A 17,313-nucleotide genomic window follows, 5' to 3' on the forward strand; every position below is an offset into this window, starting at 1 on the left:
TGTCCTCCACAGAAAGGTGCGTGGCACGGTGCTGCCGGTGGTGTATTTTCACAGACTTCAAATCTGCGCCGCGTTTGCATTGCATGCGTGCTGTGAATCACTGGAGATTTTGTATGAGGTCTGAGTGTTCCTTTAAGGACGACTGCCTTTTTTCCCCCCTCCCTGGTTTCTAAGGAAGCATATGGTGAAAGAGGTGAAATGCCAGGAATAATTAAAAATAAATATGGTAGCAAGTCAAAAGCATTGTTCATAAACAACACCCACTAGAAATCCGTTCTCTGCTTCTTCCTACCCTTTCATTCTGTGCTACTGGAAACATAAGACATTATTTGAATCACCCCCTTCCTGCATAGAAATCTGATTTGGATTGTATAATCTTATTTCTCTTCGGTGTGCATGAAAAAAAGAGTTGGTGTTTTATCTAAGGTGTCCTCGGCTTCTGAAACAAAGAACCTTATCTACAAGGGAGTTTAGTCACAGGGACAGAATGGGAGCAAATCATGAATGGGGTGGGACTGATAAATAATTAGATGTCCTTTGTGGGATCCTGCCAGATACTTGTGATCCGGACTGGCCATTATGGGAGACAGGGTGCTGGGCTTGATGGACCTTGCTTGCTCTGATCCACCATGGCAATTCTTATGTTCTGGCATTTCTTTTGAAAATAGGACCTTCATTTTGAAAATAGCATTTTTAAACTTTTCACATATATTTTGCGGGCAGTTGTCTACTCACAAACTGAATCATCATTAACTGTTTAAATGAGATTAAGGATATCAGAGGTGCTGTGCTGGGTCAGGCCAATGGTCAAAGAAGTTCTGCATCCCGTCTCCAACCTTGACCAATCTGGGCTGTTAGAAGTACAGGACAGAGCCTAATAGGGCGATTCATTTCGTACTGCTTCATCCTGCCTCCTGGCAATAAGAGGTGGTAAACCCCAAGGCTTCCTGTTCCCCAGAAATTTGTCTGAACAATTTTTTTTTTAGGAATATTCAAGCCAAAATTTTCATTTCATAATATTTCATTGGGGGGGTGGGGGTTCATCCAAATTTCATTTCATTGGGGAGGGGCTTTTTTTTCATTTTCATTCATTTTTGGCAAGTAGTGTGAGCTATTTGCTGAAACGAATAAACACAGAAAGAAAATCTGAATTTTGACGGGATTTTTTTTTTGTTTTATTTGAAAACAAATTGAAACAAAAGAAGGATGCTTCTTGCATTTTTCATTTTGCTTTCAAACGAATGCACATCCCTGTTTTTGAAACACAGCTATAATACTGGTCTTAACCACATCATCTAGCAATAGATTTCACAGCTTACATTTAGTGAAACACCCCCCCCCCACACACACACACACATTGTTAAATTTGTTTTAACTATGCTACTAGTTAGATTCATGGAGTGTCCCCTAGTGCCAATGGATAAATAACCATTTCCTATTACCTTGTTCCTTAACACTCATGATTTTATAAACATCTATCATATCTCATTTCAATCATCTCTTCTCCAAGTTGAATAAATAGCCCAAGTTGAATGGCCTTTCTTCATAAGGGCACTGTACCATCTCCTTTATCATTCTCTGACCCTTCCTAGTTCTACTACATCTTTTCGGAGATAGGATGGTCAGAAATGCATTATAGAGATGTGCATTTGTTGGTCCATTCGTTTCATTCGTTTCGGCGGTGTGCATGTATCTCGCAAATGGAAGGTAGGCATACAAAAACTGATGGCCTGCGTGCACGTGGGCATAAATAAAATGCATACAATACTCAAGTTGTGGTTCCACCACGGATCCATATAGAGACATTATGATATTCACAGCTTTGTTTTCTATTTCTTTCTGGAAAATTCCTAACATTCTAACTGCTTTTTTTTTTTTTTTTACTGCTGCTGCACACTGAGCTGAGGATTACTGAAGCAATGTTATGGAGTAGCAGACAGGTGTGTGGATAGCTCAGATTTGTTAGATCTTTTTTTTGCATATGGAAAAAATATCTTCATCGATAAACAAGTTTACAGAAACAAATGAGAGGTTACTCCTTTGCCCTGGGATCTTGGCATTATTCTGCTTACGTTTCAAATAAATCTTCCATGTAGATATTGGAATTAATTCTAATGTCATCTTTTGTTCTGAAAACTATAAAGACCTCCTGACATAGACTCTTTGGCATCTCTGTTTTCCCGTACTCCATAAAGTAAGAGAGAATCTGTCTTTAGTGTTGTGATCCTGCTCGCTGGCCTAGCTGCAAACAGGCTCTCACCTTTGCGATGTGGCAGAGTCGCCGCCACCATCCTTGCTTTCTGCAGCGGGCAGAGCCATCTAGGACTGATTACTGTAACTCTCTATTGTTGGGTTTAACGAAATTATCAAATTAAAAGATTACAACCGCTCCAAAACACATCAGCTAGATTGATTTATGGTCTCAAGAAATTTGATCATATAACTCCCATCTTATTACATTTGCATTGGTTACTGATCACTTAACATATTAAGTTCAAGGTGTTATGTCTTACTTTTTGAGATTTACATACTGGGCTTCCATTATTTCTTGCTAAGTTTCAATTTCCTTATGTTACTGTACGCTCTCTACGCTCTTCTCAGAAGGACTTACTACCTTTACCTTCACCTTCTATGATTCATTTAGAGTCAACCAGAGATTCACCCTTCAACTCCCAAGCTCCCTTGCTTTGGAATATGTTACCTTTCGACATTCATGCTGAAGCTAAAGCTTTGCAAAATTCAGGAAAGCAGAAAAACCTTTGCTTTTTTAAACAGGCATTTAACATCGCCTCGTAATAATTTTTTATTTTGTTTGTTTATTTTATAAACCTTTTATTTTTCGTTTAGATTTTACTTAATTTTGTTGTGTTCTCTGTTAGTTGTTACTTTAATTTTATTTCCACTATGTTTTATTGTATCCCCGCGTGGTTAACGTAATTTACAGATGGTATATAGAATTTTAATAAATAAATAGAATCATGTCCTTAATGGGGTTAGGTGGGAGGGAGCTGACCCCTCCCCTTTCCTACATATTGCACAGGCCTTCATTTTCAAACAAAATGTAAGAAAAGACTGCTCTCAGCTCACAGCGCAGATCCTATACTTGTATCTTGGCCAAAAGCCCTATATCATATCATGGTTGTGTATTGAAGATTTAAGTCTGTTAATAAGTCAGTGAAAAGAAAAATATGCTGTAGTGCAGTGTGCTAGATGCTGTACAAGTCTTAGAGAAAACTGAATTAATTGCAGATTTTGGCATCAGGGACATAACTTTCCAACCTGCATGTGGGTGTCCATGTGCATACGGTTGCTGGCACACGCACATAGACGCGCCGATTTTATAACATGCACGCATCAACGCACGCATGTCATAAAATCCTCTACCTGCGTGCACATGCTTGCACGATTTTATATCAGCGCGTGCATGTTTACGAGAATGCTGACTCACGTGTGTAAGGGAGGGACTTTTACAACATGTGTGCAGCGATGCGATAGGCCCTAATCAGAGTTCCCTCCCAGTCCCTGCCTCCCTTTTCCCCTACTAACCCCAAGCCCTAAAATCCCGCTGTCTATCCTATTTTCTTTTTTTGTTTTTATACTTATGTGCTCTCTGAGGCAGCAGCAGCAACTTCCGCGGGTCCATTGTTCCTGGAGAGTGGTTCAGCTGGACAGTGCCTTAATGGAGCTGTTCCGGCCCACCCATTTCGTCTCTTGTATATAATTAATTATGTCCAACTTGGTTAACCATATGTAATCTCATTTAATAACTGTGGCGCCCGTTGGCTCTACAGTAAAGTTGTCACCTTTTAACTTTCTATCCTTCCTCCATCTATCATTGTAATTTCCTTTCTCAGTTGTCTGTAAACCGACATGATGTTTTTTTTTTACGAATGCCGGTATATAAAAGTTATAAATAAATAAAAATAAATAAATTGAGAACCCTTTCTTCTTTGCGTACTGGGAGATTCACGCGTTGCTGCAGGCATTTGAAAATCCCCGCGGCGCACGGGTGCGGCCCAGCCATGCACCTATCTCCTGGATTTCACACGCACAGGGCTTTTAAAATTAGCCCTTTATAGTATACCAAGAATTGAGAAAAGTACTGTGGTCGCTATGTTAGTGTACCTGAACAGGGAGGAGTGGCATAGTGGTTAGAGCAACGGGTTGAAATACAGAATTCATATCCAGCTTCCCTTACCAATGTTCCTTGCAACCTTAGGTATATCACTTTATCTCTGCTGCCTCAGGTGCCTACTTAGACTGAAAGCTCTTAGGAGCAGGAACTTAGGCTAAAAAGAAAACCGTAAAGGTGGTCTAGAAATACAAATATTTATTTAAAATGTAGAACTAGGGTCAACAATCAAACTGTAGGTGAGACCTTTGTATTAGTCCAATAAACTTGTAGGTTGACCCTTAGTTCTAGTATACCAATATGATAGTTATATAGAAATGTTGTACATAACCTTTCTAGACCAGAAAGGTATCCTAAGGAGGGTCCCACAGTGTCTTAAGAGCCCAAGAGCTAGAACATTTTTGTATAATTTTAAGTGCTGGCTCAATAAAAAGACGCTGTATGCTTCAGCAAATCCGGAGAACTCTGCTTAAAACTGGTAGCAATGAATTGTACTTATGAAGCCCGGTCATAGGTGGCACCAACTTTGATACAAATCAAAAGAAGATTTGAATGTAGAGGGCAGGGTTCCCAGAGCCGGTGGAAGGGTGTCCAACTGCCCTAGGCAGTGATGTCATCATGTGACCTCTCTCAAATCGCACATAACAAACGACCCCAGCTCCTCAAAGACATATACGCTGAAAAACGGAAAACACCCTCCAGCTCCGTGCCTCACCCACGCCACTTCCCAGCTCAGCTGACTCTGCCACCCCGCCCACGTCCGGCGCCCTAGGCTTCTGAAGGTTCCTTCCCGTGGCGCAGGACTTGCTAGCAAGAGCATCTGAAGAGGACAGCTGAAGATGTTTCACTTGGATTATTCTTTGCTTATGCATATTTTGGAAACCTGCGTTGTCGCAGTGATGTAAGAAGATGGAAGCTTTCCAAGTCTGCTTGTTCTAAAGAACGATGAGAATCAGCTCACAGGCAAAGAAAACCCCAACCCCCAACCCCCAACCATGAACATTTTCAACAAAATATCCTGGAAGAAAGAGCTTTTTCAATCCAGCATCTTCAAGAAGAAGGGTGCTGGCCTACTTCCACTACATTATCCTGTGGCTTACAATTTTATAGTAATAGGATTTTGCTTTTGAAGTGGAGTAACTGTAGATGATGTAAGGAATACGATTAGTCTTGAAATGAAGCTGACAGTCGTCCTGCATTGGAAGAAGCTGCCTCTTAACAATGACTATTTCTTGGTCTGGTGATTCACTGAGGGCTGGGGCTTTGTGACATTCAGTGGGGGAGACAGAAGTTCTAATGTTAAGGTTGTGCCACTCAAGGTTAGCTTCAGAGAAAATTGTTCTCCTTGGCTGATTGAATTAGTTTATGGAAATCAGTTCTGGAGAATAAAGGGAGATGTTTTAAAAACCGAGGGTATTAGCCTGACAATAAAGGTGCATGGGAAGAGTAAACTTTTACAACTTTTCTGTTGGAAGAAAGAGGCATATATTTATTTTCACAATTTTCTAATTAATTATACTAAACTTTCAGATTGTTATGGAAGCCTCAATGCGCCTTCATCCTGCCCAGCCTCTTGAAGGGGTTTCAATCTTAAAATGGCAGCAGTTAAAAGCAAAGTGAAGAGAAGGACTAGCCCTCTGATCACAAATGTCAGCACAAAGGCACAAACTTTCACACACATCAAAGCATTCACACAAAGTGCCACGCTTTCACTAGCACAGACACATACACACTTTTTACACACAGAGAAACTGGAATACACACAGTCATGCATCTTAAAGAACACAAGAAGTTGCCATACTGGGTCAGACCAAGGGTCCATCAAGCCCGGCATCCTGTTTCCAACAGTGGCCAATCCAGGTTACAAGTACCTGACAAATACCCAAACATGAAATAGATCCCATGCTACTAATGCCAGCAATAACAGTGGCTATTCCCTAAGTCAACTTGATTAATAGCTGTTAATTCTAGAGGTGTGAATCGTGTGATCGATCGTCTTAACGATCGATTTTGGCTGGGGGGGGGAGGGAAATCTTATCGTCGTGTTGTTTTTTTTAAAAATATCGTCAAAAATCGTAAATCGGGGGAGGGCGGGAAAACCGGCACACCAAAAAAACCCTAAAACCCACCCCGAACCTTTAAAAGAAATCCCCCACCCTCCTGAACCCCCCTAAAATGTTTTAAATTACCTGGGGTCCAGTGGGGGGGGGGGGGGGGGTGTCCCGACGCAATCTCCCTCTCTCTCTAGCCATGACTGCGTTGAGAAATGGCGCCGGTGGCCCTTTGCCCTTATCATGTGACAGGGCAAAGGTAGCGCCGGCGCCATTTTGTTTCCTGGCTCCCGACATCACGCCTGCTGGAGATCGCCCCCGGACCCCCGCTGGACCCCCAGGGACTTTTGGCCAGCTTGGGGGGGACCTCCTGACCCCACAAGACTTGCCAAAAGTCCAGTGGGGGTCCGGGAGCGACCTCCTGCACGCGGGCCGTATTGCCAATCTTCAAAATGGCGCCGGCGCTACTGACAGGCGCTACCTTTGCCCTTACTATGTCATAAGTATGACATAGTGAGGGCAAAGTATGTCATAAGTATGGCAATACGGCCCGCGTGCAGGAGGTCGCTCCCGGACCACCGCTGGACTTTTGGCAAGTCTTGTGGGGGTCAGGAGGCCCCCCCAAGCTGGCCAAAAGTCCCTGGGGGTCCAGCGGGGGTCCGGGGGCGATCTCCAGCAGGCGTGACGTAGGGAGCCAGGAAACAAAATGGCGCCGGCGTTACCTTTGCCCTGTCACATGATAAGGGCAAAGGGCCACCGGCGCCATTTCTCAACGCAGTCGTGGCTAGAGAGGGAGATCGCGTCGGGACCCCCCCCCACTGGACCCCAGGTAATTTAAAACATTTTAGGGGGGTTCGGGAGGGTGGGGGATTTCTTTTAAAGGTTCGGGGTGGGTTTTAGGTTTTTTTTGGTGTGCCGGTTTTCTCGCGCCCTATTTAACAATACAATACAAATGCCCCTGATGATAAATCGGGGGCATTTGTATTGTATCTGCACTCTAACGATTTTGGATGATTTTAAAATTATCTGACGATAATTTTAATCATTCAAAAACGATTCACATCCCTAGTTAATTCTCCTCCAGGAACTTATTCAAATCTTTTTTCAACCAGCTACACTAACTGCCCTAAACACATCCTCTGGCAACAAATTCCAGTGCTTAACTGTGCGTTGAGTGAAAAACAATTTTCTCCAATTTCTCTTAAATGTGCTACTTGCTAACTTCATGGAGTGCCCCCTCCCAGTCCAATTCAATTTACTCGTTTTAGTCCTGTTCTGATTTTATAGACCTCTATCATATCCCCCCCTCAGCCATCTCTTCTCCAAATTGAACAACCCTAACCTCTTTAGACTTTCCATCCCCTTTATCATTTTGGATGTCCTTGTCTGAACCTTCTCCAGGGCAACTTTATCTTTTTTCAGATGTGGCAACCAGAATTGCACACAGTACTCAAGATGTGGTCTCATCATGGAGCAATACATAGAAACATAGAAATGACGGCAGAAGAAGACCAAACGGCCCATCCATTCTGCCCAGCAAGCTTCACACTTTTTTTTTTCTCATACTTATCTGTTACTTTTGGTTCTATTTCTCTTCCACCCCCACCATTAATGCAAAGAGCAGTGTTGGAGCTGCATCTAAGTGTAATATCTAGCTTAATTAGTTAGGGGTAGTAACCGCCGCAATAAGCAAGCTACACCCATGCCCATTTGTCTTCCCAGACTATGCAACTCAGTCCCTGTTGGTTGTTGTCTGTATATAGATCCACTTTTCTTCATTCCCCCTGCCGTTGAAGCAGAGAGCTATGCTGGATATGCACGTAGTATCAGACTTTCTCCCCATACAGAAGCATTTTGACTTCCTCTGTTTTATTCACCATTCCCTTCCTAAAAATTCTTAACATTCTGTTTACTTTTTGATTGCCGCAGCACATTGAGCCAATGATTTCAATGTATTATCTAGATCTTTTCCTGAGAGGTAGCTCCTAATATGGAACCTATATAAACCTAATAAATAACCTATTCTGTAACTACAGAATAGGTTATTTTTTCCCTATATGCATCACCTTGCAGTTATCCACATTAAATTTCATCTGCTATTTGGATGCCCAATCTTCCAGTCTCGCAAGGTCCTTCTGCAATTTATCACAATCCGCTTGTGGTCATCTGGAAATTTGATCACCTCACTTGTCATACCCCTTTCTACTTCATTTATAAATATATTGAAAAGCATTGGTCCAAGTACTGATCCCTAAAGCACTCCATTGTTTACCTTTTTTCACTGAGAAAACTGACCATTTAATCCTACTCTCTGTTTCCTGTCTTTTAACCAGTTTGTAATCCACGAAAGAGCATCCCCTCCTAATCCCATGACTTTTTAGTTTTCTTAGAAGCCTCTCATGAGGGACTTTTGTCAAATGCCTTTTGAAAATCCAAATACATGACATCTACTGGTTCATGTTTATCCACTTTTATTAACCCTTTCAAAAAAAAAAAAAAAAGATGTAGCAGATTTGTGAGGCAAGACTTCCCTTGGTTAAATGCATGCTGGCTCTGTCCCGTTAAACCATGTCTTTCTATCTGTTCTATGATTTTGTTCTTTAGAATAGTTTCCACTATTTTTCCCAGCATATAAATTAGGCTCAGGGATCTATTGTTTCCCAGATCACCACTGGAGCCCATTTTAAATATTGGGGTAACACTTTTCTACACTCAGAAAAACTGGGATACCTACAGTCAGGCACCTTCACAAGGACACCCCTCCCCTCAGCCCCGTCTTCCTCTGTCCAGTGCTGAAACAGAGCAGGGCTAATTCCGGCGCCGCTCTAGTGCCCGGATTAATGTGCCGCGCGCAGCTAATTCGAGCACGAGAGGGCCACTCTGAGGGATGAGTGGGGGCAGCGGGGCGCCTGCGCAGTGCCCGCCCGAGTCGGAAAGCGACTGACTGACAGACTGAGTGCCCCCCGTCCGGCTGGCAGCGCGCGCCTCAACTCCCCAGCACTCCAGCAGCCAGGACACAGACCCAGGGGAGGGCTCGGTCAGCCCGGGGCAGGGGAGGACAGCACCGCTCCCGCCTCGCTCCCTCAGCCCGGCCAGCCATGCCCCGCCGGTTGCCCGGGCTGCCGCCGGCGTCGCGCTGGGCACAAGGGCGGGCAGCGCCGGGCACGAGGCGCTGAGCCGGGACCAACCCCCCTCACCCGCCCGTTGCCGGACATGGAGGCGCGGGGCAGGCTGCGCAGAGCCGGGCGCCGGAGAGAGCGGCTCGTGCGCCAGGGAGCCTTCCTCTGCAGCCTCCTGCTCAGCCTCTGCTGCCTGGCCCGAGTGCTGCCCAGCTCAGGTAAGGACGGCACGCGCCGCCGTTGAGCCCGGAGCCGAGCGCGAGGGGGGCAGGAGGCGGCTCGCGCGTGCAGCTCCAGTGTGTGTGCGTGCGCGGGTCCTTTATTGCACTTTTCTGCTTTTATTATTTTGGCTTTTTCTTGTGTTTCATGACGGTTAACCGTTAAAGCGATATCAGTAGCTAGATGATTTTTCACAATCATGTGTTCTAAAGGCAAAGTTTTCTTTAATGCTCCTGCTTCTGAAGGTTTCTAGGCAGCCTGCAGTTTTGAAAAAGAATTCGTGAAAAAAAAGAGATCACCTTGCGCGATTCTTGCTTCCCTTGCTTTGCCAAATTGGCTTCATTATATGTTTTTATTTCTGATATATGGCACTTTTATGGGAATAAAGGGTGTTCGTTTTTAATGATGGATGCATCCCAGAATCCATTCTTCAGCCGCTGGACCTTTCTTTATTTGCACGGCTTACATTGTTGCCTGCTTTGGGGATCTGACAGGGGTCGGCATTGCAGCACCCGCAATTAACTTTATTTTACAGTCATGGAAAGACTATGAGGAATTAAAAAAAAAAAACCAAAACCAAACTTGAAATGCCAGAATCACATAAAAAGAGGAGCACCGTTAGCTTCTTTCAGCTGCATTCCCTGACCCTTTCTAGATTGCTGTTGCGCCGGTATGGTTGCGAGCCCGCTCGGGAAGACGTTGCAGTGGGGCGCCCCGTTCTGCCCACGCTGCTCCCGTGGACGGTCAGCACCCTCTGACGCTCTCCTCAGCGCCCACGGACTGGAGGGGGGGGGGGCCTTACAGCCGCCAACCTGTTGCTGTGCGACAGGCAGGTGCCCGCTGAGCTCCCAAGAGAGCCTTTTCTGGCAGCTCTCAGCCCCACGTTTGTAATAAAATCCCAGCTCCAGGCCGCGACACCCCCCCCCCTCGAGGAGGGGGGGGATGCATACTCCGCGATTGTTGGCGTGGGCCCAAATGGACCTCCTAGACTCTGTGGGATGTTGCGTTCATCTTATCCTGCGCCTGCTTGAATCGTGATCGTTGTCACGGCAGATTTCAACTGTCCCTTCAGGAAAAAAACCAAAGTTTCCGTGCGCTGTGCGCGGCGAACACGTGGCGCCCGTCGAGGCTTTCTAGGGTTTTATGCCACACTCTGAAATGTGATTTTGTACATTTCTAGGTGAGACTTTGCAAGAAGCAGGTTATTTTAGGAGGGTGGAAGGAAGGCTGAGGAGGCTGATGATTTCTTTCTTTAACGGTGCTGCGTCAATCAGCTTTAGAACTCCGGGGAAATAACTGTTGTAAATAAGAAACGAAACCAAACGGAAAATAAGTACGAATCAGTACTTCAGCTGGCAAAAAGAGCTTTGCTTGTTTTCCCGGCGGTTCCTACCCGTGTATTAGATAGTTACAGTTCTGTTTCAGAAAGGAGGATCTTTTGAGCCCACCACATCCTTCTGCCTGCAGCAAGGAAACAACTTGGAGCTTTCATCTTGTATTAAGAGCTTCAGCCTGTTTCTTTTAACTATTTAAATTATTCATTTTTTACCCCAGAACTAAATGTGAAAACGTGTATGAATTTGTTACCTTTTGCACAAATTATATTCCTATGTGTTCGATGTTGTGCCACGCTAATTAACATTTTTCTGCCATTGTATTTGCATTCAACTAATTGTAATGCAGTTGGAGCACATTTAGATATTTTGAAATACCATCCAATATATTAATTTGAGAGGGCAGAGTTTGGAATCTTATCCTGCAGCTCTGTGAACGTAAGACTAATTTTGCTCATGCTGGCCTCTGTGCTTTTACCTACGTTAAACCTATATAGACCTGCAGATTTGCTTTGTGCCTCTACTGCGCTTGTTTACCGGTAGGGATCAGATAAGTAGGTGTTTAATTGCACACATGTTACACAGAGCTGGCAGTTAGTAAGGGAGTGTAAAGTTGTGCTTTGCTGTGTGTTTTGTAGGACATGGATCATTTCTGGGAGAGGATCAGATTCGGTCCGATAAATGGAGAAACAGGAGGTTGATGGTGTCAGATAACGGTACATGGGAAAATAAGAACTGCACAGAGCCAGGTAGGAAATGATGGCTTATGGTGGTTTGCATAAGTAAACGTCTGGGAGCTATTGTGCTCAGGGTAAAAGTGCTATATGGCATTGTAACCACACAACCCTCACACTGGGGGGGGGGGGGGAGGGGGCAGATGTACTAAAGGTTTTTTTTTTTTCCCATTTCCTATCTGTGATAGTACATAAGGCCCCCACTGAGAGAAAAGTGATCTTGTGATATCTGGAAAAGATGGGTGAACAAACTAATGGTGCTGATGAGTAACCCATTAAGTAAAAAAGGTCATGTCTAGTAGTAAAATAGTCCTTGTGCTGTTTCTCCTGGAGGATTACTGTATTGTGTACTTTTCATGATTGTGTCCTTTGCGCCCTAGAAAGGACTTTTTTTTGTGATAGGTACAGAATGGAAGAACAACCATTAGTAATTAACGCCTAAGGTGCAATATTGCACTGATATATCACAAAAAAAAAACGTTGTGGGACCCTACACCTTTTACAGTTAATACTAAAATATGAAGTTAATATATCATAATGCTTCTAGAATTGTTTAGTTTATGCTGGTCCTGCATGTTGTTAAACTAAATGCACATCCCACAAAACTATTATTTTAAATCTTATTTATTAAGCAAATTCTCACTTTACAATATTAACTTGACAATGGTGAGTTCTTATCCGTCAAGAAGAACTCAGTAAAAGCATAGACAAGCATATGAGAACTTTATCCCAATTATCCCTCTTCTCTCATAACCTCCCCCAAACCCATGACCTTCACCGTCCTTCAGCATCCGTAAAACACAAAACCCCGAGTTGTATACACCCATCATTCCTCAGTCAGGTTTTTGATAATCATGCTGTGCACTGTGGGTGTTAGCAACTGTAAGTACAAATTCCAAGTTCGGAAGAACGTGGGCTTCGTTTTAAACATGCCGTAATTAACAACATATTTTTCCATTATACAAAAATGAAAAGTGGCGTTTTTTTAATTCTGTAATTGTCAGAGAATCAGTCACAAGCCATTTCTGTAAAATGGCCTTTTTTTTTTTGCAAATAATAACACTATCCTGCACCATAGACGAACAAAGTGATCTCGGAAGGGCACTTTACTCAAGTTGTCCAACAAAATCACTCCTGCATCCAACGGCATCCCGATACCAGTAATTGAAAAAACCCAGTCTGTAACTTTTCGCCTGAACCCCTGTATCCTCGGACATGTCCAAAATTGGTAACCCACAGTTCCTGTATTGATGTCACACGGCTTACACATGGCTGATGTAGTTAAATGCATATCTTTGGCCTTCTTCTGTGAAGTGTAAAAACGTAATGAGAATTTGTATTGAGTTTCTCTCATATCCATATTTGCCAGTAGGGTGTTTAAGCCTTTTGAAATGGCTAGCATAATTTTGACTCGAGAACTCAACGATTATTTCGTTCCACCAGTAGTTCCTTTGGGACTGATAATCCATTGGTTTTGAGATTTTTTTTTTCCTCAAAACTTGCAAAACCCCGAAATACCTGGTCATTTGTCAAGCTGCGATGTGGCCTCACCGCATGCGCGCGATAACACCCTGCCTCGGGCGATACTGCCGCATCGCAGCAGTACTTGTTCAAATTAAGGGAAGGGGAGGAGTGTGGGCGGGGTTTGGGCGGAGTTATCTCCCGGCAGCACCGTGGGAAATAACTACACCTTTTCCCGTGGCGCTATGGGGGCGATGCTGCGCGGCACCGCCACGATGCGGCCGGCTGCACATCATCACTCCCCCCGCCCTTTTTTTGTTCGAGGGCCATCATTCTGGCTCCATTTAAAAAAATTTTTTTTTGAATTGTGCAAATAAAATTTATAGGGTTTGTTCAGCATACCCATATATTTGAGACTGTCAACAGAGAGAAAGCAATTTAAAACTGACTTAAAGACGTGGCTGTTTAAATGCGCTTTTGATGAGTATGAGATCTCTCTACAGAATTTGAAACCCAATAAGCAACCATAGAATATCGATCAACATCAAGTGCTTAACTTTAAGGAACCATTTATTTTAGTTTTATTTTTATGCTCTTAACTGTTCTTATCTGACTTTTATTGTAACAGCTAACTTATTCATTTTACTTTTGTAGTTTTTTAGCTGTTTTCTATTTTATAATTATTGTATTTCCTAATTGTAAATGTAAACCGTTGTGAAGGCTTGTCTGATGTAATGGTATAGAAATGTTACTAAACTAAACTAAACCAAAAATCTGTGACGGAAAAGGAAAGGATATTGTGAAGAAGTACTGTCTCAATGTTCACACGTAATCATAAGAAAAATAACTATTATTGTTTCTCGTGCTGGATATCCATATTCCTGCTGTCTCGAGCTCAAGCTGCAGAACCCATGCAGTTGGGCTGGGGCCCAATCTCTCAAGAGGAGAGGAGAAGACGTCGGTCTCAGGGTCTGCCTATATTGTGTTGGCAAGGGACATTTCCCTGCCCGCTGTGGCGAGCATCCGGGAAATGCCCGGACCTAGGGATAGTTGGGGAGCTAACCCTAGGTAACACCATTCCTGCCTCCCCATGTACCGTTCCAGTGACCTTACTCCTTTCTGAAGGGAAGTTTGATACACAAACCCTGATTGACTCCGGAGCCGGGGGGAACTTCATCCTCAAGGACTTAGTCCAGCAACTACAGATTGGGGTCCAACCCCAAAAACCCTCCATCCGTGTTTCTTCCATTCAGGGGACCCTTCTTCCAGGGACTATCTTTACTTATACCAAGCCTTTCACGCTATGCACAGGTCTCTTGCATGTGGAGGAAATTTCATTCCTCGTCTTGGAAAAGTCCATGCATCCGGTCATATTGGGACTACCTTGGCTGCAGAAGCACTCTCCGGTAATCTGTTGGGATATCCTCCAGCTGGCGTCCTGGGGACCCTCGTGCTTCGACACCTGTTTGACCAATGTTCCTCAACCTCCGATACTTCTCCTGACTGCTCCGTTAACACTGCTGCCCCACTATCAAGGTTACCTCGACGTCTTCTCTAAGGAGAAGGCCGAGCTTCTTCCGGAGCACTGACCTTTTGATTGTGCTATCAACTTGATCCCGGGCACCACACCACCTTGTGGACGGGTGAACCCGTTGTCACTCCCAGAGATGCGAGCCATGTCCGCCTATATCCAAGAAAACCTGGACCGAGGGTTCATTCGACCGTCCAACTCCCCGGCCGGAGCCGGGTTCTTCTTCGTAGCTAAGAAGGACGGGTTCCTCCGACCCTGTATCGATTATCGCGATCTGAACAGCATCATGCGGCATGACCGCTACCCACTACCATTGATTCCAGAATTACTGGATCGGCTACAAGGAGCCAAGGTGTTCACGAAATTGGATCTCCGTGGGGTGTATAACCTGGTGAGAATTCGGCCAGGTGACGAGTGGAAGACCGCATTCAACACAAGGGATGGCCATTACGAATACCTGGTCATGCCCTTTGGCCTCTGCAATGCCCCAGCGGTTTTTCAGACGCTCATAAACGAGGTACTAAGGGAGATGCTACACACTTCAGTAATTGTTTACCTTGATGACGTATTAATATATTCCAAGGACTTGGAGACGCACCGCCAAGATGTCTGACGAGTGCTACAGAAACAGCGAGATAATCGACTTTATGCTAAATTGGAGAAATGCCAATTTGAGCAAGAATCATTACCTTTTCTGGGGTACATTGTATCCTCCACGGGGTTCCATATGGACCCAGAGAAGGTCGCGGCCATCAAAGATTGCCCTCAACCTGTGGGAGTCAAGGCGCTTCAGCGGTTCCTCGGCTTTGCCAACTTCTACCGGCAATTTTTTCCACACTATTCCCGCATGGTGGACCCGCTGACAGCCCTCACTAGAAAGGGGGCTGACGCTAGGAACTGGCCGGCAATGGCCCTACGAGCCTTTCAGGAACTGAAGAACACCTTCCTCCAGGACACATACCTCCGACATCTGGATCCTCAATGCCAGTTTATCGTGGTTGACGCCTCCGACATGGCAGTCAGAGCCATCCTAAGCCAATTGTCCAAGAATGGTAAATCCCTGCCATGCTCCTATTTTTCACGCAAATTCTTGCCCACAGAGAGAAACTACAGCATAGGGGACAAAGAGCTACTGGCCATCAAACTAGCATTCGAGGAATGGTGCCAATGGTTGGAGGGAGCCCAACACCCAGTAGTCGTTTACACAGACCATAAGAACTTGGAATATCTGTACCGCGCCCAGTGCCTTAATCCACGGCAGGCGTTCTGGTCACTTTTTTTCAGCTGATTCAATTTTTCCCTCCATTACAGGCCAGCATCTAAGAATGTCCGAGCGGATGCTGTCTCCCGCACGACGGAGACAGAAGATACCATCAACCCGCCTCAATATATCCTGGACCCAGCCAAAGTTCTGCTAGCTGCGTCCGAGGTGGCTCCCGCGGGTAGGACAGCAGTGCCTACTTGTTCACGAAGGAAAGTGTTAGCGTAGGCCCACGATTCCCTGACCGCAGGGCATCCAGGAACTTCCCGGACACTAGAACTTCTGACTGAATTCTACTGGTGGCCGCAGGTCAAGAGAGACGTTCAGCTCTATGTTCAATCATGTCCTACCTGTGCCCGGCAGAAACCTTTGCATGGTTGCCCCGGGGACTCCTTCAGCCGCTACCCATTCCTACTGAGCTCTGGACTCATCTGTCCACAGACTTTATTGTGGAGTTACCCGTCTCTGACTGAAAAACCGTGATCTGGGTCATGGTTGACCGATTCTCGAAGATGGCTCACTTCGTGCCTCTCGCTAAACTGCCTACAGCGCCAGAGTTGGCTAACCTTTTTACACAGCATATCTTCCGACTACATGGACTCCCGTTGCACATCGCCTGAGACCGTGGTCCTCAGTTTACGGCGAAATATTGGAAGGCTCTTTGCAAGAAATTTGGAGTGCAACTGGACCTGACAACCGCCTTTCACCCGCAGGGCAACGGCCAAGCCGAACGTACAAACCGAACTCTAAAGGCCTTCCTCCGGACATTTGTCGGAGATCTTCAAAATGATTGGGTCGCCTTGTTACTGTGGGCAGAGTTCTCATACAACCGCCATAAACACTCTGCAACTAACCTGTCCCCTTTCCATTTGGTCAACGGAAAGACCCCCAGGCCTCCATTGCCATTGCCTCTGACGGTACCGTCTCCTGCAGTACAACTTACGGCACGACAATTGCGCAACCTCTGGCGGTCCACCCAGGAGAAACTTCGTCTCACAGCCGCCAAGACCAGGTCACGACGACCTGCCCCGGTCTTCCATCCGGGGAATAAGGTATGGTTAAGTACCAAGAACATTCAGCTACGCATTCCCTCCATGCGGCTGGCTCCCCGCTATATCGGTCCCTTCACTGTAGCAGAACGAATTGGGGCAGTGTCCTATCGGCTATGACTGCTATCCACCCTGAAGATCCATAATGTTTTCTACATGTCCCTGCTCAAACCTGTGGTCCTCTTCCCATTTCAGGCCAAACCTCCTGAACTGACCACCTCTACAGCTGAACAGGGTGCTACTTATACCGTGAAGGACTTCCTGGACGTTCGATTCCACCGTCGCCGGTAGGAGTACCTCCTCTCGTGGGAGGGGTACGGTCCAGAGGAGAATTCGTGGGTACCTTCATCTCATATCCTGGACAAGGGTCTCCTCCATCAGTTCCACTTGGATCACCCAGCCAAGCCCAAGCCCCCGGGAAG

General features: G+C 45.3%; 1 protein-coding gene across 2 annotated transcripts in view; it reads left to right on the forward strand.

Moving 5' to 3' along the window:
* The first annotated feature begins 9,119 nt into the window (after positions 1–9,119).
* SLC24A4 (solute carrier family 24 member 4) overlaps positions 9,120–17,313 on the forward strand; it is a 262,868-nt gene continuing 254,674 nt past the window's right edge. For both annotated transcript variants that reach the window (XM_029597828.1, XM_029597829.1), the window contains exons 1-2: positions 9,120–9,520; positions 11,494–11,604. In XM_029597828.1, coding sequence (XP_029453688.1) covers positions 9,397–9,520; positions 11,494–11,604 — 235 coding nt within the window. In that variant the 5' untranslated portion in view covers positions 9,120–9,396. The remainder of the gene's footprint in view (positions 9,521–11,493; positions 11,605–17,313) is intronic.

The sequence above is a fragment of the Rhinatrema bivittatum genome, chromosome 4 (genome assembly GCF_901001135.1).
Source record: "Rhinatrema bivittatum chromosome 4, aRhiBiv1.1, whole genome shotgun sequence".
Taxonomy (NCBI): Eukaryota; Metazoa; Chordata; class Amphibia; order Gymnophiona; family Rhinatrematidae; genus Rhinatrema; species Rhinatrema bivittatum.